Source organism: Lucilia sericata, unplaced genomic scaffold (genome assembly GCF_015586225.1).
Source record: "Lucilia sericata isolate MDLA Ls3-8-SP2 unplaced genomic scaffold, ASM1558622v1 Contig000013F_arrow, whole genome shotgun sequence".
Classification (NCBI taxonomy): Eukaryota; Metazoa; Arthropoda; class Insecta; order Diptera; family Calliphoridae; genus Lucilia; species Lucilia sericata.
In genome coordinates, this window is record NW_023994052.1 from 24,556 (window position 1) to 52,068 (window position 27,513).

Sequence of the window (27,513 nt, forward strand, 5' to 3'; positions counted from 1 at the left end):
CGATTTCCCGACTTGTGCTTCAAAAATTATGATTATTACCCAATCCAAAAATATTGTAAATTTGATATATTAATTGATTTCCACTTTGAACTTAAGCAAAAATGACATGGAGCTTTTAACACAACTGGGAAAAGGAAATTTACATTACAGTAAAACACAATTTGCTCCATTAGCAATGTCAATTGGATCGAGATATATGTATGTATATTATGAAAAAGAAACACAATTTATATATGAAAATTCTGAATAGGTTTCCAATTTTGAAGAAATTTTTTAAGTTTTGAAAATAAATTTACACATTTTGTGAAAAAGCTAATTTTGAGCAAATGTCTGCGGATAATTTCCCATTATTAAAATCTTTAGTTTAAGCCTTAAACTATGCACAAGATACTTGTTTATCTCTAAACAAATATCAGTGTATTTTGTTGTTGCTAACTGTTGAAGAAATAAACGTTATGTCTTTCTTTATGTTTCGGAATTTGTAAAATATTTGTTCCTTTTTTTTTTTAAAAAAGACATTTTGAGTTGTATCCAAAATATATTAATTTTTGTGTATAACACACGATCGGTTAAGCTGAATATAACACTCTTACTTCTTTATATTTAAATAGAAATTAAGAGAAGATCAATGACCGCAAATACATTATAATTTTTTTACGTTTTTTAAGTTTATTTTCTTTAACATTTTATTATAATGCTAGTGTATGAAGTAGGCTGCAAATGTCACTACACTTTAATAAGTAATTATTTGCAAACAAAATACAAATTAATCTACATATATGTATATTTTAAAAATCTATGTACACTAGGCTTCAAGCGATATTTTTGGAATTGTAAGAAATATTATACCATTTTTGAAAGTTTTCCTGAATATATTTGAAATCTGCTTTAGTATAAAACTCAACAGGAAATTTTAAGATATATGAACTTAATTTAAAAGATATTACAAAATTGGAAAACGTTTTGTTTTTTGAAACGAAGCCTAATATACATATGCATTTCAACAACCATGTTCTACTGCTTAAAATGATGTCAGTTTAATGTCATATATCCCTTTTAAGGGAGAATCCATATCAAAACGGACAGAAAACAGCTATTTTTGGATTTACCATCTCCAATTTTAATGAAATTTCCCACACATATTATGATTTTCATACATACACTATGAAAATTGCCCTTTAACCTTTTGGGAGTAAAATTTTATATTTACACGATTTTAAAGACATCTTTGGCTTTAATATGAAATCAAAAATTATGTTGGACTTTAAGTAGTATCAGAAGTTTTTTTAATCTTTTAAACTTCCACAAACGATTACCTTTAGACATGAACACCTACTCGCTTATTTGAATGTTGATCCAATCTTTTCACAGCATATTCCTTTATATTTGAAGGAACGAACTATTTTATTTGTAAGTTTCATGTAAACGTGGCAATGAAAATATTATTTATTGAAATTATTTCATCTAGCTCCCATACAACCGCACCCCCCGAATAGGTCTTTGGACCTCATAATTATGTTTAATGATCTAGTATACACAAATTGGCAAAACTTAGTTTTATGTATATAATTTTTAATAATTTTAGCGATTTTCGTAAAGATCCTCATTTAACTTAGCACCCATACAAAGTCCCCTTCAGAAAATGATATAAACGTCCTCAATTCACTTATAAACACTAGCATCACTATGAAATTTCTATCCAAAAATCGACACAATGTGCTGATGTTTGTAACACTCAAAAATATTTGTTCTTAAGTAGGTTCATAATCACTTTCTTATTCGATTAAGCTATGTAAGTCTTTGTGACCGTGTAAACCTTGTGTGCACGCAACAGCTCGCAATTTTCAATATAATTTGTTAAAATTTGTCACATACTCTTCTTTGGATCGAATGACGAAGGCTGTTGAAAATTATTGAAATAGGATCTTTTATTTCTCCTAGTCAGCATAAGTACATGAACAGACATTATTTGGAACCTATGTAAGATTCAACATAAATGCTTTATTATTGAAAATGAATCACATTTAATATTCGCAATTGGTGTAGGGTATCATATGGTCGGCCACGCCCGACTATAGTTTCTTACTAGTTTTTATACCCTACACCACTTTAGTGGGGTGGGTATATTGGATTTGTGCTGATGTTTGTAACATACAAAAATATTCGTCCTAGACCCACCTTAAAGTATACCAATCGGCTTAGAATCGTTTTCTGAGTCGATTAAGCTATGTCCGTCCGTCCGTCCGTCTGGCAGGCTGGCTGGCTGGCTGTCCATGTAAACCTTGTGCGCAAGGTACAGGTCGCAATTTTCAAGATAATTGGATGAAATTTGGCACGCACGTTTTATTTGACCCAAGGACGAAGCCTATTGAAAATGGTTAAAATCGGTCCATTATTTCACCTAGCCCCCATAGAACAGAACCCCCCGAAAACGGCTTCTGAGCTCATAATTATGTTAAATATACAGATATATCGATAAAATACGGCACAACTAAGTTTTATAGAAGTCTTGATGACCCTGCCAAATTTCATAAAGATCGGGCCCCATTTGACCCTAGCTCCCATACAAAGTCCCCTTCAGAAAATTACTTGAATGTCCCAAATTAACTTATAAACACAAATATCGCGATGAAATTCAGCACAATAAAATATTATGTAAATATAAATATATTCACAAAATTTTATCGGGCTTGGTCCATATTTGCCCCTAGCCCCCATATAAAGCCTCTTTCAGAAAATTAGTTTTTCATCCATAAATTGCCTAAATGTATCGGAACAAGGAAATATTGAAGATAAATGCTTTATTATGAAAAATAAATCACATTTAATATTCATAACTGGTGTAGGGTATCATATGGTCGGCCACGCCCGACTATACTTTCTTACTTGTTTTTTATAAAAATGCGGAGAAAATCGTTTGGGTCTGATGTAGAGTATGTATATGGTATGTGCTATGTACTTGAATGATGAATACTTGTTAAAGTTTCCTTCATTTTGTAGGAGTGAAAATTAAGTAGACTCAGCTGCGATAAGTTTTAAACTCTTGCTTTTATTTTACGTTTAAACATTAAAAACGTCTACCAAATTTTATTTATACTGATGTGTTTCCATCTGAATTTTATCTGTCCAAACATCAGCTGACGTAACCGAAATTATTGTCGGAAAGTAAACAAAAAAAGCTATAAATAATTTAAGTATTTGAGATGGTTTTAAATAAAACAGTAAAAATTTTATACATATCTCACTGCAGGTACATATATGATGAATGGAAGATGCGTGTAGTACTCGTACATGTTTATACTTTTGTATCCATATGTACTTTTTCTTAATAATTTGTTCGAGATGTTTTTGTCGGGTTTAAAGTATATTTTTTATTGCTTCATATTGTTAGTTTTTGTTTGTTTAATAGTTGATATTTGATTTTGGTAGTACGATATTCACCAACATTTTTATATAATGATACAAATGTTATTATATTGTTCATTTTATATAAAGGTTCTATTTTTAAATAAACATGATAACGAACTAAAAACAAACACCTTAACATCACTTAAACATTGACCTTTTTGTTAAGTATTTATTCCGAAAAGCTATTTATAATATGTTTGTAAACAAATGTGAATTTGATAATGACATTGAATAATTAAATAAATATAAACAAATTAACAACAAATTAAAATGTATATAAATGGAAAACAAAGTATGTATTATAAATTGAATTATTGACACATAATATAATATTTTTCATATAATAAGTACTACGATGAATGACTGAATAATTTAGTAAAAATAATCGAAATATAATTTTACATTGGTTGTTTATTATCCTATTATACCAGTATGTCATACGTAATGCATTCCAGAAATTTCTCGCGGCATAATATCGACAGAATTTCAAATAATCAGTATATTTTAAATTAAAATTCAATGAAATTAATTTAATAGGAATCAATTTCGTTATAGTTTTAAGTTTTTTATTCAAATTATGATAAATAGTTGTTAGTTCCGTCACCTGAATACGGCAAATCAGAATGACCATTGCATTAAAGAGGAGCTGATTTCTTCTCGGACGACCATCCTGTACTCTCCTTCATCCGCTTAAAAGTTGCTTCAAGACTGGTAAAGCGTAGCGCTAGATGCGACACACAATCTAAATAATCACTACGAAGTTTACTGGCAAAAACGTTACACCTTCGATGTTCCTGAAGAACAGCGAGAGGGAACTGACTAGATCCAGGTTAGAACAACGTATAATATGGAAGCAACCCTAATAGGAAATGCTGTCCAATACTACATTACATACCGAATGTTTATGTAAATGTACTGGTCATCCAGTACTCCCGGATTTGATGAAATATTAAGGGCTCTTTTGGTTTTAAAGGATAATAAGGCATCAGGAGTGTCAATATAGCCCTCAAGATACTGCAGCCTACTTTCTGTCACTAATCAGAATTCTGACATAATGGTGGACTGGACTCACAACTCAAAGAGGATGTTGTCGTCAACGTTCCCAAAAAGGAAAACAACAAGGAATGCTTGAACTGGATTGGAATAGTAATACTGAGTGCAGTGAGCAAGATCACATAATTATTATTATGTTCTATGGTTCCTATGAGAAACAAATGGCCACCGCAAATTGGCTCCATTCAGATCTGCTAGATACTTTCTGCTTTATCTCCCTCCAGCTAATCTTAAGTTGTTGTCTCCATGTATGCAGTGGATGACCTCTCCTCTGTGTGTTTCCTCGGAGTGTCCAGTCGAAGGAAGATCATATCTCTGGCTATTTTTCCGGACCTTCGTCATGAGGAATTTGGTATTCGGCCATAAAAGTGCTGCACCGAACATATGGTCGGTGCTGCAAGTTCAGAATATGCAATGTTGATTTGAATGACCTTACATAGTTTTGTTATCTTGGTAATATATTTTTGTTATCGGAAAGCTCTAGTGTCGATGTGTCATAACGAATATCAAACGCCAATTATGTATTCTTTAAACTCAAAGATAAACATTTTCTCAAATTGTAAATGTAGATGGACAGGTCATGCGCTACGCAGATCCCCTGGTGATATTGCAAAAACCGCCTTCGACTAGACAACCTAAGGAGAAGACATTGTGCACTACATTCTTGGAGACGACAACTTCTCCTGCTTTGAAGTATCGAAGCAGTCATAGATGGGGCAAAAACCATCTAACAGATATGAATGGAGCCAATTTGTTTTGTCCCGCATACGAACATAATAATAACAGGTGAGAGTGTTATATTCGGCTGTGCCGAATCTCATATACCCACCATCAAACCGTACGCCTTAAAAGGAATGCTTCCCTATAAACATTAGGGTGATATTAGTCATCAAATTAATTGAAGAGGACCTTATATGAGAGATAGGGTTAATAATTGACCGTTTTTCATAAAAATTTTTTAGACCAATTTTGATTAATACAAAACATCTTTACATCGAATATCACTTCCCGACACTTTCCGCATGAAATTAGGGTAGGAAGATTTACGTTCCTATAAATGTTTCTTATATAAAATTTCATAACTGTTCACGTATTTTTAAGTCAGCAAAGATCGTGAAAGTAATTTTCTTATGGACCGATCGTTAATACCTTTGGTAGAGAGGTTTTAACTCGTATAAAAAATATGTATGTCGAATTTCATCGCTTTTCTGTATTTTTAAACCGGTAATGATCGTTTAAGTAATTTTTTGAAGTTAGTTAGTTAGTTTGAAAGGAGGATGTATATACATCAAATCCGAAGAAATACACCTAGGCCCCTATCGGGCCTGTTGTGCGCTCCTTAACCAGTGCCTCAGGTGGGAATCGAACCCACCACCTCCGGTCTACCAGACTTTTTTGAAAGGCAAAGAATATTTGTGGAAAATTTTAATCCTCAATCTCGTTCTGTTCGGACTCTATCGTGCTTTCAACAGACAGGTCTCAGAATATATATACTTTTATATATAATATTAATATTTCGATGTGTTACAAACGGAATGACAAAATCAATATGGTGGATATAAAAAGTAGCAAATACTGTATTTTTTTTTTCGAATATAATTTTACAAATATTTTAAACACTCCTCGTATTTGTATTGTTTACAGAGAAAAATTATGAGACAGTTTGACCGATCACAAAGTAATATAATGTCACTACTTTACATACATATGTATATTCCCAAAAGCAGACGAAGCTGCGGTCAATGATCATGACAATAACATGTAATTGTTGCTGTTTACTACTTATTTATATACTAGTTAATAACAATTGTTTTGTTTTCTACCAACTTTTAATGAGTTTTTTTAATAACAAAATCTTAATAAATAGACATATTTTGACAAAAGCAATTAGTTGAAATTTTGGTAGTTTCAGTAGTTGATGTTTGGTCAACAATAGTCATTCAAGAAATAGATTAAAGCGAATAACATGGAACAGACTCAAAATACGACAGATTTAATTAAAACTTTACTTATATCTTCTTTGCTATGTTTGTGGTTTTATTGGATATGGGCGCGGCGAAGTTTTTATCAATTTGCTATTAAATTTCCCGGTTGTTTCGGATCTCCGGTTATTGGATCGTTTGGTACTATTAAAAATTTCAAATGTGAGTAAAAGTAAATTAAATTCATTTAGTGCTTTTTAAATTGTAAAAAAACTTCAACAGCAATTCTGCAAGCATTTGGTATTTTATTCGAACGTTGCAAAAGTAACACTATTTGTGTTTGGATGGGATTCTATCCTACAGTCGTCTCATCAGATCCCGAATTCATTGAGAAAATTCTATCATCTACAGAACTTTTAAACAAGGCTAAAATTTTATACAATCCGGTTTACCAAGCATTTCAAGGTGGCATAATATCTAGTCCTGGTAGGTGAACATTAGAACCACTCTTTTCACATGACTTCGGACTTAAATTCCAATCTTTTAGCATCTGTTTGGCAACATAATCGAAAAATGATAAATCCCTCGTTTCATCACAAGGTTTTAGTAAGTTTTTTGCCGGTTTTTCACAAAGGAAAAAATGTTCTTCTCTCCAAATTAAATGAAATGGTGGACAACGGAGAATTTAAATTATCCGATATAATACAACGTGTAACACTGGGAATATCTGTTGGTGAGTTTTATTAAAAATATATTTTAATCTTTTAGATTTTTGTAAAAATTTTCTATATTGCTCGTTAATCTGGTATAGACGTCAAAATTTGCAAAACGAAATGACAAACGTTCAAAATAATTTGTATGAAAAAAATTCAAATTTTCCAAAATTTCCTAATATTCTTCATACAGAACAGAATTTAAACAGGGGTTTCATGAAACAAGTCTAATACAATTGACAAACTTAATCGTTTAAATAAAAACCCTTAATATTTATAAAAATTTTAAAACAATGTTAAACGAAATCAATAAACAAAAAAAAAAAAAAATTATTTATGCCCTCATTTTATAAAACGAAACTTTCGTTGAAGTAAAAATTTTTATGTAGTAAACTGGGAAATTTTTGAAAATTTTAATTTTTTTATACAAATTTTTTCAAACGTTCCCATTAAAAAATAACACAGGCCAACGAAATGAAGGTTTTTGAAAACTTTTATTGGACTATTTTTAATGTATTTTTAGCTGCTGAAACCGAATCTGATATCTATTTTTTCTATCACCCACCATTTTCTCGCAAAATGGCATTGAATATTTTGTTAATATATTACGGACATTTTTTATAATTATAAAAATATATTTACGTTTAAGGGTTAATTTGAATTTTCTCGGTGTCATCATAAATATGGGTCTTCTTTATATACTTATCCTAAATTTCATTTAAATCGGTTAAAAGCAAAATAATATTTCACTATTGTTCCAAGAAGATTACCCCATATTGCATAGCTTAAGTTTGATCTTCCCAGTTTGTGGGTTAACATTATTCGAATTTCCTGAAACTTCAAATGCATATTTCCTATTATTTTAAATTATATATTCTTTAAAAGTTTATATAAAATGCAGTAAAGAATAAAGCCAGTTTTTAAAAAATTTTAACAAAAAATAATTTTCTCCGAAATCCACAAAATTCAAATCGCCTTACCGCTAATATTTTTAATAATTATTCCCTTTTTTATTGTCCATAAGTCACATGGAGATTTTCTTAAAATTTAAAAATTACTTAACAAAATTGCTAAAAGTTTGAAACTGGATTTTTGAAACTGACGTCTGAAGGGGTTCCCATTTATGGCTATACCCCAAATACGGTTTACGCTATCCGATGAGGATAGGGAATTTTAATAACTTTTACAATTTTTGACCGATTTTTGCATTTTATAACTCATTGGAACGATAATTAAATATATATATATTCAAAATTCAAGTATACGGTCAAAAAGACTAAAAGATGAAAATGTGGAAATTTGGTGGGTGATACGACTTTTTTATTTCCATATTCGAAATCAGCACACCAAATAATACTAAAATTTATTTCAAAAGTTTTTTCATCATTGGCCTGTGTAATTGATGTCATACTTTATCAGATAAAAGTGAGGAGAGAGATGTAGAAAAGTCAATACAAATAACATATTCGAAGTACAACAATTTTTGGTGAAAAATCAATGAAATTTACATAATCATGTCATTGAAAGAATGTGGTTTATTTTTGACATCCAAATATCGGATTTTAACAGCTTCTAAAAATAAGATTAGATCTACTTCGAAGTTGTCAAAAATGAACAATATCCCTCCAATGACACGCTAATATAAAATTCATAGGTTTTTCAGCCGAATTTGAAGCACTTTGGGTTACCAGTTGTGATGAAAATACTACATCTCTTTCCACACTTTTTTTGCTGAGTTATTTAATAGTAAAATGTCATAAAATATATTATGAAAGATACGAATTTAATTGCACTTTCCTTCATAGAAACCACCATGGGTAAAATTATGGGACCTGGTGACCAAGTCGAGGAAGAAGTGATTGGTAATTTCAGATTGTAAGTATTTAACATTTATCTTACTATGTATGCAAGCCCCATTACCCCAGCAAAAAAAAAACTTCCAAAGAAGCGAAAAAGAAGTAGAATCTACGCTATGGATGTTCTGAAAAAGATCTGCAGAAGTGATGATTTTAACAAAAGCTAGTCATATCCACCACTATAAGTGGTGATAGAGGGTATATATAACTTTGTCATTCCATGTGTAAAACCAAGAAATATTCACCTGAGACCCAATATATATTCTTCGTCCTTATCTGAGTCGATTTAGCTATGTCCATCTGTCCGTCCGTCTGTCTGTGTAAAACACGCTCACGTAAAAACGAAGTGAAATAAATTATTGAAATTTGGGCAGAATATTCCCTATTGTCCTAGGCAGTTTGGTATTGAAATTGAGCAAAATCGGTTCACATCGGGAAAAGTTATGAATCAAAATTTAAAACAACTCCGAAAAAATAAGCATTTTTTACACATTCTGATGTAATTTTCACGAAAACTATGCAATATAATTCCATGAAAATCATAATACATTTGTTTTTACACTTAAACGGACATAAGTCATTACTAAATATTGATATCGATACATTTAGCACAAATATTGCTTTTATATACATAAATCACACTATACAATTTTTTCATGATTGGTCCATATTTGGTCATAGCTCCCATACAATGTCACCTCCAGAAAATCACTTGAATCCACAATATTCATTACCAAATAATTATATATATACAGAATTAAGCCAAAATTTTGTTTTTATATACATTAATGTTAATGTAGAATTTTTTACGGTCGGACTATAATTGGTCATAGCTCCCATACAAGGTTGTCTTACGAAAATCTCTTAAAAGCACATTACTCACTACCAAATAAAGCTATTGATACAAAATTTTGCACAAATATTAGTTTTGTATACAAAAATTATATATTAAGATTTTTTCACGATCGGTTCATAATATGGGTGCGATCGTTCCCATACAAGGTTCCCTTTCGAAAATCACTTATTACTAAATTGCGCTATATAGATACAAAATTTTACTGAAATATAGCTTTTATATACAGAAATGTTACTTAAAGATTTTTTTACGATCGGTCCATAATTTTGCAATTGTAACAGATTTGAGCTGTTTAAATCTTGGGTTTTTTTCTATTTATGACATAAGAAAATTTATTTCTACAAATATTTGATAAATTAAATAAGTATTAATATAAAAGTAGCTGGTGGAGGGTAATTAAGATTCGGCTCAGCCGAATATAGCAGTCTAACTTGTCATTTTATTCAAAATTTACTACTTCTGAATTCATTCTCAAGAAGTAATTTTTTGTTATTTTTTTGTAAGTGAAATTGTAGTATTTTACAACTAATTGACTTAAATAATATAAAAGTCCCAAATAGACTACGCAAGTGGCTTATCAAACATACTTTTTTCATTCGTACACACACTACACAAACATTGTTCATACAAACATCGATTTTTCACGTTTTTGTGGACTTGCAAGGATACAGATGAGAATTTTTCTTAGAAATGTATATTTTTTGAAATTTTTGTTATTAATGAATATATGTAAACAATACAAACGGTTTGAAAAAAAATCAATATGTTTGTGTAAAAATCATTTTTTTTTTAATTTTTATACAAACAGCAAGCATTTGTACAAACACGAAACACTCTCATACACTACACAACAGGCTTGCTCAAACGTAAAATATTGGTATGTTTGTCAAGCCGCTTGTGTAGTCTATATGGGCCTTAACATTAATAAGGGCAATAGACACATTTAATACGAAAAGTCAAAAATAACATTTGAAACTCTATAAAAAATAACTCTGCTTAGAACTATTTTTATACCTTCCACCACCATCAGTGGTGATAGAGGGTATACAAATATAAGTTTGTCATTCCGTGTGTAACACCAAGAAATATTCATCTAAGATCCAACAAAGTATATATATTCCGGGTCCTTATCAAATTCTGAGTCGATTTAGTTATGTCCGTGTGTCTGTCTGTCAGTCTGCCTAAAACACTCTCACGTTATAACTAAGCAAAATAAATCAACCAAATTCACGAAATATATTCATTGTTATCCTAAGCAGTTTGGTATTGAAAATCAGCAAAATCGGTTCACAACGTTAAAAGTTATGAGTAAAAATTTCAGACTACCTCGAAAAAATACGGGTTTTTTCGTAATTCTTAAGTCATTTTCTCAGAAACTACAAAAGATAATTCGATGAATTTTGTCACACATTATTTTTTTACCCAGGGATTAATTATATTGAAAATCAAAATAATTGATCCAAAATTTCCCATAGCCCCCAAAAGAATATATTCCCAGAAATTAGTTTTTTATTAATAACTCCCTCAAATATATCGGTATCAACACAAAATTTTGTACATACAAATATAATATGAACAGAAATCATACTACCAACGTAGATCCCAAAATTTCCCATAGCCCCCATACAAAAGAATATATTCCCAGAAATTAGTTAATTATTAATAACTCCCTCAAATATGTCGGTATCAACACAAAATTTTGTACATACAAATATAATATGAACAGAAATCATACTACCAACGTAGATCTCAGTCGGTCTACAATTGGTCATAGCTCTCATATAAGGTCCACTGCCGAAAATCACATAAATGCACATATTTCATTGACAAATAAAGTTATTGGGATCAAATTCGAGTTAAATATGTTTTGTGTACATACAAATCATTCTTCGAAATTTTTTACGGATCGGTCCATTATTGGTCATAGCTTCTATATAAGGCCCACATCCGAAAATCACTTAAAAGCACATAGTTCATTGTCAAATAAAGCTATCTTAATAAAATTCGACACAAATATGTTTTGTCTAAATATGAATCACTCTATGAAATTTTTACATATAGGTCCACAATTGGTCATATCTCTCATATAAGGTCCACTTCCGCAAATCACCTAAACGCATATATTTCATTGAATTCTCAAGCTATAGGGATAAAATTCAACTTGAATATGTTTTGTACACAGGCCCACTTCCGAAAATCACTTAAAGCACAAATTTCATTGTCAAATAAAGCTATCTTGATAAAATACGACACAAATAGGTTTTGTCTAAATATGAATCACTCTACAAAACTTTTTCCGGATGGGCCCATAATTGGTCATAGCTCCCATATAAGGTCCACTTCCGAAAACCACTTAAACGCATATATTTCATTGAATTCTAAAGCTATAGGGATAAAATTCGACTTGAATATGTTTTGTGTACATATAAATCATTCTACCACTTTTTGCCCGGATCGGTCCTTTATTGGTCATAGCTCCCATATAAGGCCCACTTCCGAAAATCACTTAATCGTACATATTTCATTGTCAAATAAAGACATTTTGATAAAATTCGACACCAGTAAGTAAAGGAAAGTATTTATACCAAATTCTTTCCGGATCGGTCCATATTTTGAAATAGCTCCTACATAAGGTCCACTTCAAAAAATCACTTAAACTCACATATTTCATTATCAAATAAAGACATTTTGATAAAATTCGACACAAGTATGTTTCGTGTACATATATATTACCGGATAGGCCCGTAATTGGTCATACCTCCTATATAAAGTCCACTTCCGAAAATCACCTAAACGCACATATTTCATTAATTAATAAATCTATTGGAGTAAAATTCGACTTTATTTTTTTTTTATATAAATTATTATACGAAATTTTTTCCTTATCGGTCCTTAATTGGTCACAACTCCCATATAGGGACCATTTTCGAAAATTACTTAAATGCACATTGATAATCAAAGTTATCGGGATAAAATTCGACATCAATGTCTTTATCTTTATCTTTTATATTTGTACGCTTTAAGATAACTATTGTTCCAACAAATATTTTCCGATAAATGTCCATTTAAATATTAGCTATTAAAACAATAAAAACGTTTAAAAGAAATTGCTACTAAAGGTGAACCAATATGCCTGAAATATTATTGTAGCTTTCTATTTCGATTTCTCATCATAGTGGTTAAGAAGAACTTTGGGGATTTTAATTTAATAAAATTTAAATCTTTTTCTATAATAATTAATACAAGTTGAAAATTTATTTTTGATGACTTTTCGGTGGAAATACCCATATGTAATATTATCGCGATAAATTAGAAATTCCATAAGAATAATTAACTCTTTAACATAATGTAATAAAAATGAAAAACTGTTGCAAAAAATACTTATTTTTCTCATTTAGAAAAAGTTATATTTATACAAAACTTCATTGCTTTTGGTGCGGCAACATTTTACACGATCGCGAAAAAGTAATATCTATATATATTAAATAAATTTTTATTACAGTGCTATGGACAAAATAGTTCATCATATAATGATATCTTGCGTAAATCTTGGCCCATTGTATTCACTTTACTTTAAATATCAAAGTGTTAAAAAACGTATTCATCAATTTGTGTTTGAGGTAATTATTAAACTTAAAGTTTTAATCAAATTAATAAGCCTTAATTGAAATATGTACTTCTACTTAAACTTTATATCGCAATCTTTTAAGCTGGTGCAAGAAAAGCTAAAACGTATGAGCAAAGAAACTGAAAACCCAACGGAAGAAGATGAAAATTCTATGGAATCAATTAAGAAATGCCCTAATATATTCATAGATCAGGCAATCGAAATTTACCAGAAACAAAAATTTTCATTTAATGATATCATTGTGGAATCAAACAACATTGTAACAGCTGTAAGTTATATTTTTTTTATAATTCTTAGATTCTTTACTACTTAACATTTCTTTACTAGTCTTTTGAAACAACAGGAAATGGAATACTATCTGTTCTGGTAATGTTAGCTATACATCCTGATGTACAGGAGCGTCTCTACGATGAAATTGTCAATATTTTTCCGGAAAAGGACTTTGAAATGGAGTATGAACATTTGGAACAATTGCCGTATTTAGACATGGTTATTAATGAAACCCTACGCTTGGCTCCATCCATACCTGCGATTGGTCGCCATGTTACAAAAGACATACAGTTGTCTAAGGATCTTGTTTTGCCTAAGGATATGCAGGTTATAATGTCAATATTCCATGTCCATCGACGAAAAGATATATGGGGTCCAAATGCAAATAGTTTTGATCCTGATAATTTTCTACCTGAAAATATGGCTGGGAAACATCCATATGCTTACATTCCATTTTCGAAAGGAATGCGAAATTGCATTGGTAAGTCAAACAATAGTTTTTCTATTACATCTCTTAGTAAAATATAAATTGTTTATTTAGGTTGGCGATATGCTATTTTTGCTATGAAAGTAATATTGGTTGGAATCGTGCGAAATTATCGGCTGACAACGACTACTAAATACGAAGACATTGACTTCATTTATAACATTGCTTTGAAGTATTTAAATGAGCCATCATTTAAAATATATAAACGAGATTAAAATAAACACACATTTTGTAAATTTAGTGTAATAGTAAATGTTTCTTCTTTTTTACAAGTATCCCAGCAGTTCGGTTGGACAATCCCGAACTACCTATTTAACATACCACCCATAGCCCCCGACGACTGCTCAGGTGACTAGCCATTTTAACATGTGCTTGTCCTGTGAGGAAGTCAATCGTCACCCCATATATTACGAAGAGACGACAAAAGGCTGAAGTTTGTTTTTTAAGTGTTCACTCTCTCGCTTACAAAAGGGACACTAAAGTTACGATTATCTTCACCCACGTTTACAAGTACATCGGTGACGAAAGACGAGTTAGTGCCATCTAGGAGGTTAGACGTTAGTGGAAATCACTTTATTTTTCGGATGCATTGACTCTTTGTCGAACTGATGGAATATCAATGCATTTTGATATCACACAATCAGGTGGCACCATCAATTGGTGTATGGGCCCATTTATTGACATTTATTTACTTTACATTATGTGATTTTGTATTAATAAAGTATTATATGAAAATGTCCTAGCAGTTCGACAAAGAGTTAATGCGCACGTAAAAGACAGTCATTTACACTAATTTGAAACTATATGGTTGATCCTAATTTCTATATATATATTGGGTTATTCGTCACCAACTTAAGATAAAGTAAATTTGTTTTCAGCTATGGTCAAAAAGTTTGATTTTTTCAACGGCCGTTTCAAATCTCCAATTTCAGTTTTTTTGAAACTTTATTAAACAAATTTCAACATTTTTAGGAGACCTCGTGGCGATTTATGGACAATAGACAAGAAGCCGTTGTGGCACCTGTTAACCTTATCCTATCATCCTAATTCTTTCTATCAAATATAACATAGAACAATTCTAGAGGGGGGAGCTGCTGTAAGAGAATTTTTTTTCCTTCATACAAGCTTCAATCATCTAATGTACATACATATATTATTTTATTTGTAAGTAATTATTTTAGACCTTCTAAGTAATACAGACGATATGTTGTAGTCATTCAAAAGTTATGCATAATACTCAACTTTCCGTAAGTTTTTTTCTATTTATCATCTTTATTAGAAATAACAGACAAAAACTTAATGTGGTTACTGTGACTAAATAAACTACAAACGCACATACAGATAAAAAGGAACGATAATCATACATCAAAGGAATACCAATTCTTTTCTTAAATGAAAAATTATTGAAAGAAAACCTGTGTGGGAAGGTATAATAAAATATTTTTTATTGAACTCCATTGTTTGTGCCATACAAAGTGATAGAATGAATGAAATGTTAATAAAATTAAAACTGAATACAAAAAAGGTCAGATTCAAAAGGTCAACAATGCAAATTCAAATCCAACATTCTACATAAATTTCGACTTTTATTTTTTTCTATTTTATTTTAAAATAAACATAAATGATGAAATTTCTAAATCCAAGTCGACGAAGATTTTGAGCATTTTTCCCTTTCTTCACTATGTGTAAGAACTTAATACGTTTAAAGCCCCTGTGCCGTAAATAAATACATTTTAAGACAAATTCGTGTTTCGAATGGTAATAAACCGAAAATTAAGTATGTCTATGTGGGATCATAAATATTGTTTACTTAAAAGCCTTAATACTACAATGTTTTTTATTTATGTAGTATGTATATAAAGATTTACAAGTGTACATAGGTTTGGCCATTTAAAGAGATTTGTTGTTTATAAGTTTTATTTGCATATGTATTTATAAAATGGATGGGTGTATATTTATTTTGACATTTCCTTTGTAACAGATAGAGATATACATATATTGGTAGAGATACATTGGTTTGAAACGACGGCCGTTGAAAAAAGTGAAGCTAGAGAACTAAAATATACCACAAATATTATGAAAAGAAAAGGCCTATTTATAAGTTTAAAATTCACCACATTTAAAGAAAAACCTACATACTTACAACCAAAATTTTTTAAATAATTGTATACTTATAATTGGCTGTCTAATAGGCTAGTTGGTAGTGTGCTAGTCTGTCAGCCTGAGGGTTGTAGGTTTGATTCTCTCCAGAGACTCTGGTCTGGTCATCGAATATTTCAAAATTGTATTGATTTAAAAATAGAATGCCCTAAAGGCTAAAAAGACAAACTATATTGACATTTAAAAGTGTACACTATTACCCCGCAAAAAAGATGGCCGACAAATAAATATTATTTCGAATTCCCAAATATTGTAAAATTTGACCTTTGAACTCCACAGTCTATGGGTTAAGAATGTCCGTTTTTAATAAAACTTCGGATATATATTTAATATTATCTAGACTATAATACTCTGATAATACTTTATTTAAAATATACATCAGTAAAGAATACGTATTCTCTAAAATATTACGAAAAAATGCGATTTTCCCGAATTCGCCGAGTTCAAATCGCAGGTATAGCTAAACTGTAAGAAATATTGATCTAATTTTTTTACCATTTAATAGCCTTATCTGTTGACATTAATCCCCATGAGATCTCCTAAAAATTTTAAAATTTGTTTAACAAAGATTAAAAAAAACCGAAAAACCGAGATGGGGGAATTTGCAGTAACTTTTAAAGTTTGCAAGCTATTTTTGTGTTTTATATCTTTCCGAAATGCTGCACATTACGATTCTTTTACAATAAAGTTCAAAATTTCTTACTAAATGGCCAAATTTGAGCAAAAACTGAAAAAATCCCCTTGTAAATGCACTTGAAAACTTCAGAGCCGTTGCGGCACCTGTTAACGTTATCCTATCGGCCTAATTTTTTGTATGACATAGTTTTACAACCCAAAGAACAATTTTAGAGGGAGCACTCTAAAACATACTCCATTTAACATTATGATGGCCTAGGTGAAGACCACGTAATTATAACCTACACCACTTTAGTGTCCGTCCATGTAAACCTTGTAATCAAACTACAAGTCGCAATTTTAAAGATAATTCAATGAAATTTGGTACATCAGCTTCTATTGTCCCAGGGACAAAGCTTATTGAAAATGGTTACGATCGGTCCATTATTTCACCTAGCCCCGATACAACTGAACCGGACTAATAGGGCTTTTAAGTTCATAATTATACCCTACACCACTTTTGTGGGGAGGGTATATTGGGTTTGTGCTAATGTTTGTAATGCACAATATTAAAGTATACCATTCGGCTTAGAATCATTTTCTGAGTCGATTTAGCTATGTCCGTCCGTCCATGTAAACCTTGTAATCAAACTACTGGTCGCAATTTTAAAGGTAATTCAATGAAATTTGGTACATGATCTTCTATTGAAAATGGTTACGATCGGTCCATTATTTCACCTAGCCCCTATACAACTGACTAATAGGGCTTTTAAGTTCATAATTATGTTTAATATGCTCGTATCTCGACAAAAATCTGCAAAACCAAGTTCTATACTAGTCTTGATGGCCCTCATGAATTTTTTAATTATAGGGTCTCATTTGACCATAGCCCCTATTCAAAGCCCCCTTCAAAATTCGACTTAAATGTCCATGATTTTATTCAACAATAAATAGCTTAAGGCAAGGTACAATTCTACTTAAATGCTTTATTATGAAAACTAAATCACATTTTTTTGTATATGGTATATGGTCGGCCTCGCCCGACTATAATTTATTACTTGTCTATCCATAAATTACATTAGAGGAATCCCAAAACTACTCCATGTCATTACTCTGAGGATTACCACAGGAAACTAGTTTGAAACTTTTTTATAGTAATACTTCAAGGAATACCAACATAGGGTTAGTTTTTAAACTACTCCAATCTTAATACTCCATGGAATACCATAGATAACTGGAACTACGTTGAGATACTTTATTTTGGATAATTTTTTTAATAACACAGAAAAAATTAATTTTAAAAAATTTTCAATTAAACGATTAATCAAAAATTTTAAAAGGGTTCAATTCATTTTGTATTTGATTCATACAAATGTATAATCAAATACGTATTTAACAACAACAAAAATAGATAAAAATAAAAATTTTGTATACGAAATCAATTATAAGTAGTAATTGAATATACAATTTTTGTTATAGGTTGAACTTCAAAAAATAAAATAATTGAAAACGAGGTTTTGGTAATTGAAATAGTTTTTCAGTTTTTTCTGTGAATTTTTTAGTAACACCCAAATCAATAGCATGCGTAGGATCGAAAGGAACTTGACTAATCATATTTAAATTAATTTTGTCCAAAGGTGTTTTAGTATTTATAAACTTCAATTGGTGATAATTATTATTTTTCTTTTAGAAAAATCCTCATCATTTATAACTACATACATAATTGTATGCGCTATAAGATAAAACATTGCAATTTTTTTTTTCCAATTTGTATGTACATGGAGCATTTATTGACACACATTACGGCACGCATTTTAAATATTATTTCCTTAATTCCGTTTTTCAAATGACTTTGTTGCACATCAGAAACTTCTACGATTTTTTCTAAAAACTCGTTTACATTATACGTCTTCTGTTTACCACAGTATTAGTGTTTTTCAAGGGAATTCCCGGCACGGGAATAGATAGAAATGTTTCAGACTTGTACGTAACATACTTTTGAAATGGTTTCGCTTTACCTGTTTATACCCTACACCACCATAGTGGGGAGGGTATTATTTTATTTTTGATTGTCCTTTTATTTGTGTATAACTATAAATATCTTAAGAATAATACTAAATTATATTTAAATGGCGACTGACTATATTCATAAAATTTAATAATTTGTTCTAATCGGGAATTCCCGGGATTCCGCGAAATTTGCGTTTTCCGGGAAATAATAATAAAATTAATAACTTTTATTAAAGTTGTGCATTTGAACAGTTATAGAGTGGCAAACCGTCGATGTTATACCCATATTTATACCCTTCATCTTCGTGATAAATTTGTCATTCCGTTTGCAATTTCTAAAACAGGGTTTCAAAAAACTGCTAATTGCAGTCGCAAATTACTAAATATTTGACTAAATTTAGTACCATGCTTAAAAAATAGTAACTCGTTAAAATTTCCCCTTACAAGCTAACTGAAGTCAGTCAACTGTGTCAACACATTGCTGCAATAACTTGCAAGTGGTTTTGTTTTTCTTCAGCAGCCACACACACAAGCAGCGGCCATGTTAAGTTTTTCAACTCAGCCGAAATGAACACAACGACTGAACAGTAAAAACAGTTTTGCGTGTGCTGCTTACGTATTGCTTAGTTTTTGGTTTCGTTTTCTTACTAAGGGACGCACAGTGGGGCAGAATGGAAATTTTTTGGAAATAAATCTGGCATTTCTAAACGGCTGATCCGATCGGGATAAAATTTGGCGTGAGCGTAGCCAAGGAGTATTCGAGTTTAAGTTTTGAAGATGAACCCTGCAGATGCCCCAGGGACGGCGCTGTGGCGGCTCAAAGTGGGGTACCTACGACATGTAAAATTTTTAAACTCGTGCCATTTTTTTGTTTTTCACCCAAATACAAAGATTTTTATATTTTGTGAAAGCGCTCGACGAGATCTTGAAAAAACTTGCTTGGACATACTACTTATCTCTTATAATATCCGAGTTATAGGCATTTAAAAATTTAGTGATACAAAATTTACCATACCTTGGTCCGCCTTTTTTAGAATACCGGGCGTAATTTTGGACCAAATGAACTCAATTTTTTCCTGCTGTTAGACAACAAAATTTCCAATAATATACAAAAAATTTCAGATCAATATCGTTTACAGATCCAAAAATATACGTTTTTTAATTTAAAAATTCAAAAAATTTTAGATTTTTGGCGTTTTTTTGCCAAAAATGTGTCTTAACTCTTTTATTAATAAAATAAAAATTTCTTTAAGAACATATAACAATTTTATAGTTTTCTAAAAGGTATCTTTACGCAGAACGCTTTGGCGTAAAAAACTTGTCCTATTTTTCGAAAATGTTGCCACTGCGTCCTTCCGAATATGACATATTTTTTATCAAAACTTCAAATTTGGGCGACATGTTCTAAAATCCCAAAGCTGGGATCAGAAAACTGAAAGCAGTTTTGGAAACCTCAATATGTTTTCTATTTACTCCAAAAGTATTTTCCCAGCCCTGAAAGAAATGTGGACCCTATGGGCAAAAAAGTAAAAAATCCCATTTTTGGGATTTTCATTCCTATTTTTGGGAATTGCGGGATGCCCTTTGACCTTTTCAATTTTTTTTTTGCATTTTTTTATTTGAAATGACAAATTTAACAAGCGTTGAAAATTTCATTGAGTTTTGTTCATAAATAAAGATTTTGTCATATATTACATATTTGTTTAATTTCTAAAACTATGATTTATATCAAAATTTTAATAGGATCGCAGATAGCTACAACAATTTAGTCCATATTTATCCCTTAATATCATTTTTTAGTTAGATATGGAAATTCTCGACCCTTTACAAAAAATTTCAGGCCAATATCTCAATTACATTCAAAAATATGTTCATTTAAACCTGTGTCCTTTAATTTCATCTTTTTCATATTTTAGTATTAAGTATGACAGAACATACATTTGGTGTTGAATAAAATATTTGGACAATTTTTAAAAATTATTTAGTTAATTATTTTATTATAATATTGTATATAAAATAAAAAAAAATTATAATTTTATTATGAGCCACGCACAACAACACCTAAATCACCCCACACAAATTACCTTTCCCGCCCACCGAAATATAAAACACAATTTAATACAATATCATCAGTTAGTATAATAGCTTTTTTTATTTGAACTGTTTATCTTAAACATAATACAATTAATGCTTATAACCTACTTATATAGTTAATTCCTAACACTACTTATTTTCTATAAAATAATCTGTCATATCGGTATACATATCCAGAAGGTAATATAAGTCCTTTAAATCTTCCTTGTTTTGAGATGATAGAGTTTCATAACAAATCCATCTTTTTCGCATAGTTGAAAGAACAGGATCAGAAGATAGAAGTAAACTATTAAAAATATCTTCATTCTGTGATTGCCTGGAGCATTTTCTTGAGCTGAATAGTTGAACATGCTTAAAATCTCGATTCCTCGCTTCCTGGGCTTCTTCTGTTAACTCTCCAAGTGGAAGAATATTCGATTCAATTATTATTTGACCATGACACAATACTTTGTGTACTGTTGGTGTTAGTTCCCTCCATGGATACAGAGATACAAGTAATTTAGAAATTTCAGATGTGTATTCCCCAAATCGATTTTCATTAATTTTATGTTTACTATTCAGTGCCATTAAAATAGTTTTAACTCTTCGAAGCAACTCCTTGTCGATTCCAGTTATTTTTGAAGTATTTTCAAAATCACGAAAAAACCTTCTCGACGTATTACCGTCATTTGTACTACCGCAACTTGAAAGTGGTTTGTCGATGTTTAATCCCATCTGAACTTTAAATTCTTCTTGGATTCTGCTTTTTTCCGCAGCTCTCAGTTCTTTCAATTCTTCATTATTTTTTGTTGATTTAGTAGGATAGTTTGTTTTTTGTCCTGGATCGCCTTGTATGATGGTAATATATTGTGTCCTTTTTCATGCAGAGCTTTCCTTAATATTTAGTACTTATTTCGACTGAGACCCAGTTCCAACATAAGCGCTATTGCTTCCTCTTCAGTAAAATTTGATTATGATGTTGGAGTTGGTATACTTTCCACAATTCGCTTAAGTCGTTTTGGTGATGCATTAGGAAGAATAGTTGCAATATGTACGACATCCATAGGTTGGTTTTCCTTTTTCAGCATTTCGTTAAATGTATCAGCAATATCCTCACTTGAGATTCATAAAAGTTTTTGTGTGACCCTCTTTTTTTTACCTTGAACATAAGTCTTCGTATGACTTGCAAGGCGCTCCTATTGATGTGTTGTAAGTTGAGATTTCTGTAGTAGTTTCCATCCAACTACAAAATTTTAATCGAAATTTCTTTTGATTTCCATCCACAGACTTACTTTTTACATCAAAAAGTTTTAAAAAGTTTTCAATTTTTGATATGCCTGTTTTGTCTACTTTTCTACTATATGTAGTTTTTATATAATTTGAAATGTCTTCAATTCTTTCTGGCCCTTTTGAAGATATACTCCATAAAACGGAACACAACTCTTCGTACTTTAATGTAATCTTCATTGTAGATTTATTAAATATGGTACTTAAAATCTGAGAAGTTTACTTATATACCAATTCTTGTCATTTCCGATACAGGTATTCCAAAGTAAAAAATTACGAATTGTCTACCTATTAACATTTAGGACTATATTACTATAACCTGTAATTCAGTCATTGAATTCGAATACTCCTTGGCTACGCTCACGCCAAATTTTATCCCGATCGGATCAGCCGTTTAGAAATGCCAGATTTATTTCCAAAAAATTTCCATTCTGCCCCACTGTGGGACGTAAAAAAAAACTGATAGTTTGACTGGTTAGTACAAATCAAGCCGACTGAACAATAAAACTTGATGGGTTGTTTGTTCAGTAAGACTTTGTTATTGTATGCAATTTGTTTTAGTATATTGTATGTTTTTGTGTTTAAATTTGACAAAAGTAAATAAAGTAATTGATAATTATTGCTAATAGAAATTGTTAATTAATTTAAAATTATAAATTACTATACTTATAAATTTAGATATTTTCTTTAAATAAAAATTGATTTAAATTTAAGCATTTTGATGATTTTTTAGTGAGATTTTGTTATTGTATGTATGTATGTATGTATGTATGTATGTATGTATGTATGTATGTATGTATGTATGTATGTATGTATGTATGTATGTATGTATGTATGTATGTATGTATGTATGTATGTATGTATGTATGTATGTATGTATGTATGTATGTATGTATGTATGTATGTATGTATGTATGTATGTATGTATGTATGGATGTATGTATGTATGTATGTATGTATGTATGTATGTATGTATGTATGTATATTAGGGTGAGTCGAAAATAGGCTTTTCGCTCGGATCAACATCTAATAGTGAAATTATGTTGTATTTTAACGTCAAATGGAAGACTGTAAAATATTATTCAATTTTTTGAGGGTAAGAGCCCGCGCATCGCCGCCAAAGTTTGTAAATGCTTTTATATGGGAAAAATGGCACTTTTTGGAGTTTTTTCACAAAATGATGCTTTAAGTATTAATTATTGCACCATTTTATAGCAAAATCGTAATGTCTACAAAATTGTCTTTCCAAAAAGATGGAGAAACTCAAAATTGGTTAAAAAAGTTTTGAGTTATTAAAATTTCCCCCGAGAATTTTGGGATTCTGAAGACATATAAAAGTAAATATAAGAAAATTTTTGTTAGTTTTGAAAAATTTTACAAAAAAATATTATGTTTATCTTTATAAGGTTCATAAATGTGCTAGTACGAATTTTTGTTCAAATTGGATAACTCTTACTCGGTTTAGTCTGTGGTCAAAAAAGGGCCATTATTTTAACAGCATCTCCAAAACTCCATTTTCAAACTTTAAAAAATTTTGTTAAATGGATTATTAAAAATTAAAGTTTTTTATGCTGGATATTATAAGAGATATATATAAGAATTAAACACAGAAAGAATGAGCTTAATACCTCTCATAGTTTTACCGTACCTGCGATGTGAATTTGAAGGATTTCGGGAAAAAGGCAATTTTTGCCAATAATTAAGTAAAAATTATATTATTACCAATTGTCGCTTAATTTTGATCAAGTAAATTGCGATTATTATTTCCGAGTCCATGGAAAGTTAGTTCTAATCAAATTTTCGAAACTAAAAATCGTTAACCCTCTAAACACCGGTGTCAAAATCAAATTTTTGAATTTTATGTTCTTGAAGAAATAAAAGCAGGATGTTGTTAATTTGTTGATGGATATTGATGAAACTTCTTAGAAGTTATTTTTACTACATTCAAATTCAATCCATTAAATCTTTAAGAAAGTTAATTTTAGAAAATTCCTTTTTAAAAGTGTTTTTTGTAGTGTTTAAAAAATCGGTCTTGAATTGACCCCAAGTATGACAGAGGGTTAATTTTTGAAGAAGTAGGATTCCTAGATTTCTGGATATATTTTCGTGTAGTTTGTCAAAATCAATTCATAATTAAATACACAATATTTTGCTATTTATATTAAATATACAAAAACTTGATTTTGACCCCGGTTTTTAGAGGGTTAATGATTTTTAATTTCGGAAATTTTATCAGAAATAATTTTTCATGGACTCGGAAATAATAATCGCAATTTAATTGATCAAAATTAAGCAACAATTGGTAATAATATAATTTTTACTTAATTATTGGCAAAAATTGCCTTTTTCCCGAAATCCTTCAAATTCACATCGCAGGTACGGTAAAACTATGAGAGGTATTAAGCTCATTCTTTCTGTGTTTAATTCTTATATATTCTTTATAATATCCAGCATAGAAAACTTTAATTTTTAATAATCCATTTAACAAATTTTTTTAAAGTTTGAAAATGGAGTTTTGGAGATGCTGTTAAAATAATGGCCCTTTTTTGACCACAGACTAAACCGAGTAAGTGTTATCCAATTTGAACAAAAATTCGTACTAGCACATTTATGAACCTTATAAAGATAAACATAATATTTTTTTGTAAAATTTTTCAAAACTAACAAAAATTTTCTTATATTTACTTTTATATGACTTCAGAAACACAAAATTCTCGGGGGAAATTTTAATAACTCAAAATTTGTTTAACGAATTTTGAGTTTTTCCATCTTTTTGGAAAGACAATTTTGTAGACATTACGATTTTGCTATAAAATGGTGCAATAATTAATACTTAAAGCCTCATTTTGTGAAAAAACTCCAAAAAGTGACATTTTTCCCATATAAACGCATTTACAAACTTTGGCGGCGATGCGCGGGCTCTTACCCTCAAAATAATTGAATAATATTTTACAGTCTTCCATTTGACGTTAAAATACAACACAATATCGCTATTAGATGTTGATCCGAGCGAAAAGCCTATTTTCGACCCACCCTAATATACATATGTACATACATACAATAACAAAATCTCACTAAAAAATCATCAAAATGCTTAAATTTAAATCAATTTTTATTTAAAGAAAATATCTAAATTTATAAGTATAGTAATTTATAATTTTATAAATTTTAAATTAATTAACAATTTCTATTAGCAATAATTATCAATTACTTTATTTACTTTTGCCAACATTAAACACAAAAACATACAATATACTAAAACAAATTGCATACAATAAAAAAGTCTTACTGAACAAACAACCCATCATGTTTTATTGTGCAGTCGGCTTGATTTGTACTAACCAGTCAAACTATCAGTTTTTTTTACGTCTCTTAGTAAGAAAACGAAACCAAGAACTAAGCAATATGTAAGCAGCACACGCAAATCTGTTTTTACTGTTCAGTCGTTGTGTTCAGTTCGGCTGAGTTGAAAAACTTAACATGGCCGCTGCTTGTGTGTTTGGCTGCTGAAGAAAAACAAAACCACTTGCAAGTTATTGCAGCAGTGCGTTGACACAGTTGACTGACTTCAGTTAGCTTGTGAGGGAAAAATAAATACTTGAACTTTCTTCAGTTCGGTCGACATTTAAAAAAATAAAACTAAATATTAAACCCTGTTCTAGAATATAATTTACGACCCTATCCCTGCAAAAATTTAGGCTACTCCCTACACGCGTGAAAAGAGTACTCCTCAAAAGACTAGGAGTAGTCCAAAACTAATCCAAGTATATACAAAAAACATACTCCATTTAACATTGTGATGTCCTAGGTGAGGACCACGTAATCCATCCATACATTACATCGGAGTAATCTCAAAACTACTCCATGTCACTACTCTGAGGATTACCACAGGAAACTAGTTTGGAAACTATTTTATGGTAATACTCCAAGGAATATCAACATAGGGTTAGTTTTTAAACTACTCCAATGTTAATACTCCATAGAATACCACAGAAAACTAGTTTTGAAACTACTCTTTGGTAATACTTAATTGAACACACCAAAAAATTACTTTTTAAATTATTTATATTAATTATTAATTAATTTATTAAAAAAATATTAATTGCAAACTTAACAATATTATTTACAGAATATAAGTAAGTAATACAAATAGTTCAAATAAAGATCACATAAGAAGCAACAAAAAAAATTACATAACAACAATAAAATGTAATAATAACAAAAAATGTATTATTTTCAATTCATTTTTTATATTCAATTTTTTAATTCCTGGTGAAACATAATTATGATTCACCTATTAATTATTATTTTTGTGTTAATAAGGAATTATTATAAAAACTTAAAATTCTATTTAAAGTTCATTAGTTTCTAGAACCACATCGGTTTTAACAGATACCTTTTTTTTTGCACAAACGGAACGAAAGTGACGTTTTTTTACCACTTGAAGTGCGGTCCTTATTTCTTTCTCAGCGTTGGTTGAATAACTATTTATTGCAGCTGAAGTTAAATGTATCTTTACGATTAAATAGTCTGATTAATTTTTAATAAAAAGCTTGCATATAATAGTTTTGTATACGTTTTTATAATGTCTTAAACACTTTTTTCCACATATCCCGTCTGTATTATATAATACGCACAATTCTCGGGATAATACACGTTCTAGATTTTTTACAACATTTCCATCTACTAAATATTTAATAGCTGATATCTGAAAAAATACAAATTGAACAATATTCACTGCCATTTTTAAAAGTTGATCATTTCTCAATAATTACATATTTGTCTTCATTAGCTTCGTTTATTTGAGTTTCCATTTTCTGAAGATCTTCTTCAGTTTTAATTGGATATACCGTTATTAGGTTGTTAATATTTTTCCGTACATTATGTAAACCTTGCAACTGAATTTTTTGCTCAGCCAGCATTTCAACCATTTCAACCAAAAAAGTAATTTTAATGATTCATTAAGAAGCAGATAATAATATACTTTGCAATTTTGATATCTGTTCTCTTAAAACTTTGTGTTCGCCATTTATTTCTGTAATGATCTGATTTTGTTTGATGATCATTTCTGTAACGTAAGTAAATTATGTTATTGAAAGTGAACAAGTATAAATAGTTTTTAGTGACATACCTTTAAAACCGATACAGTTATTACAAGGGTTTTTTTGGTACGAT

General features: G+C 30.1%; 2 protein-coding genes across 2 annotated transcripts; one reads left to right on the forward strand and one right to left on the reverse strand.

Moving 5' to 3' along the window:
- The first annotated feature begins 6,377 nt into the window (after positions 1-6,377).
- LOC119604368 (probable cytochrome P450 313a4) lies at positions 6,378-15,240 on the forward strand. Its single transcript, XM_037956935.1, has 9 exons — positions 6,378-6,605; positions 6,666-6,869; positions 6,931-7,116; positions 8,902-8,971; positions 13,311-13,428; positions 13,519-13,704; positions 13,764-14,187; positions 14,248-14,387; positions 15,166-15,240. The coding sequence occupies exons 1-9, from the start codon at positions 6,428-6,430 to the stop codon at positions 15,238-15,240; spliced, it is 1,581 nt and encodes a 526-aa protein (XP_037812863.1). The 5' UTR covers positions 6,378-6,427.
- An 11,449-nt stretch (positions 15,241-26,689) lies between these two features.
- Positions 26,690-27,269, reverse strand: LOC119604379. Its single transcript, XM_037956944.1, has 3 exons — positions 27,114-27,269; positions 26,896-27,046; positions 26,690-26,835 (listed from the first exon to the last, which is right to left on the reverse strand). The coding sequence occupies exons 1-3, from the start codon at positions 27,267-27,269 to the stop codon at positions 26,690-26,692; spliced, it is 453 nt and encodes a 150-aa protein (XP_037812872.1).
- Between the last annotated feature and the right edge of the window lie 244 nt (positions 27,270-27,513).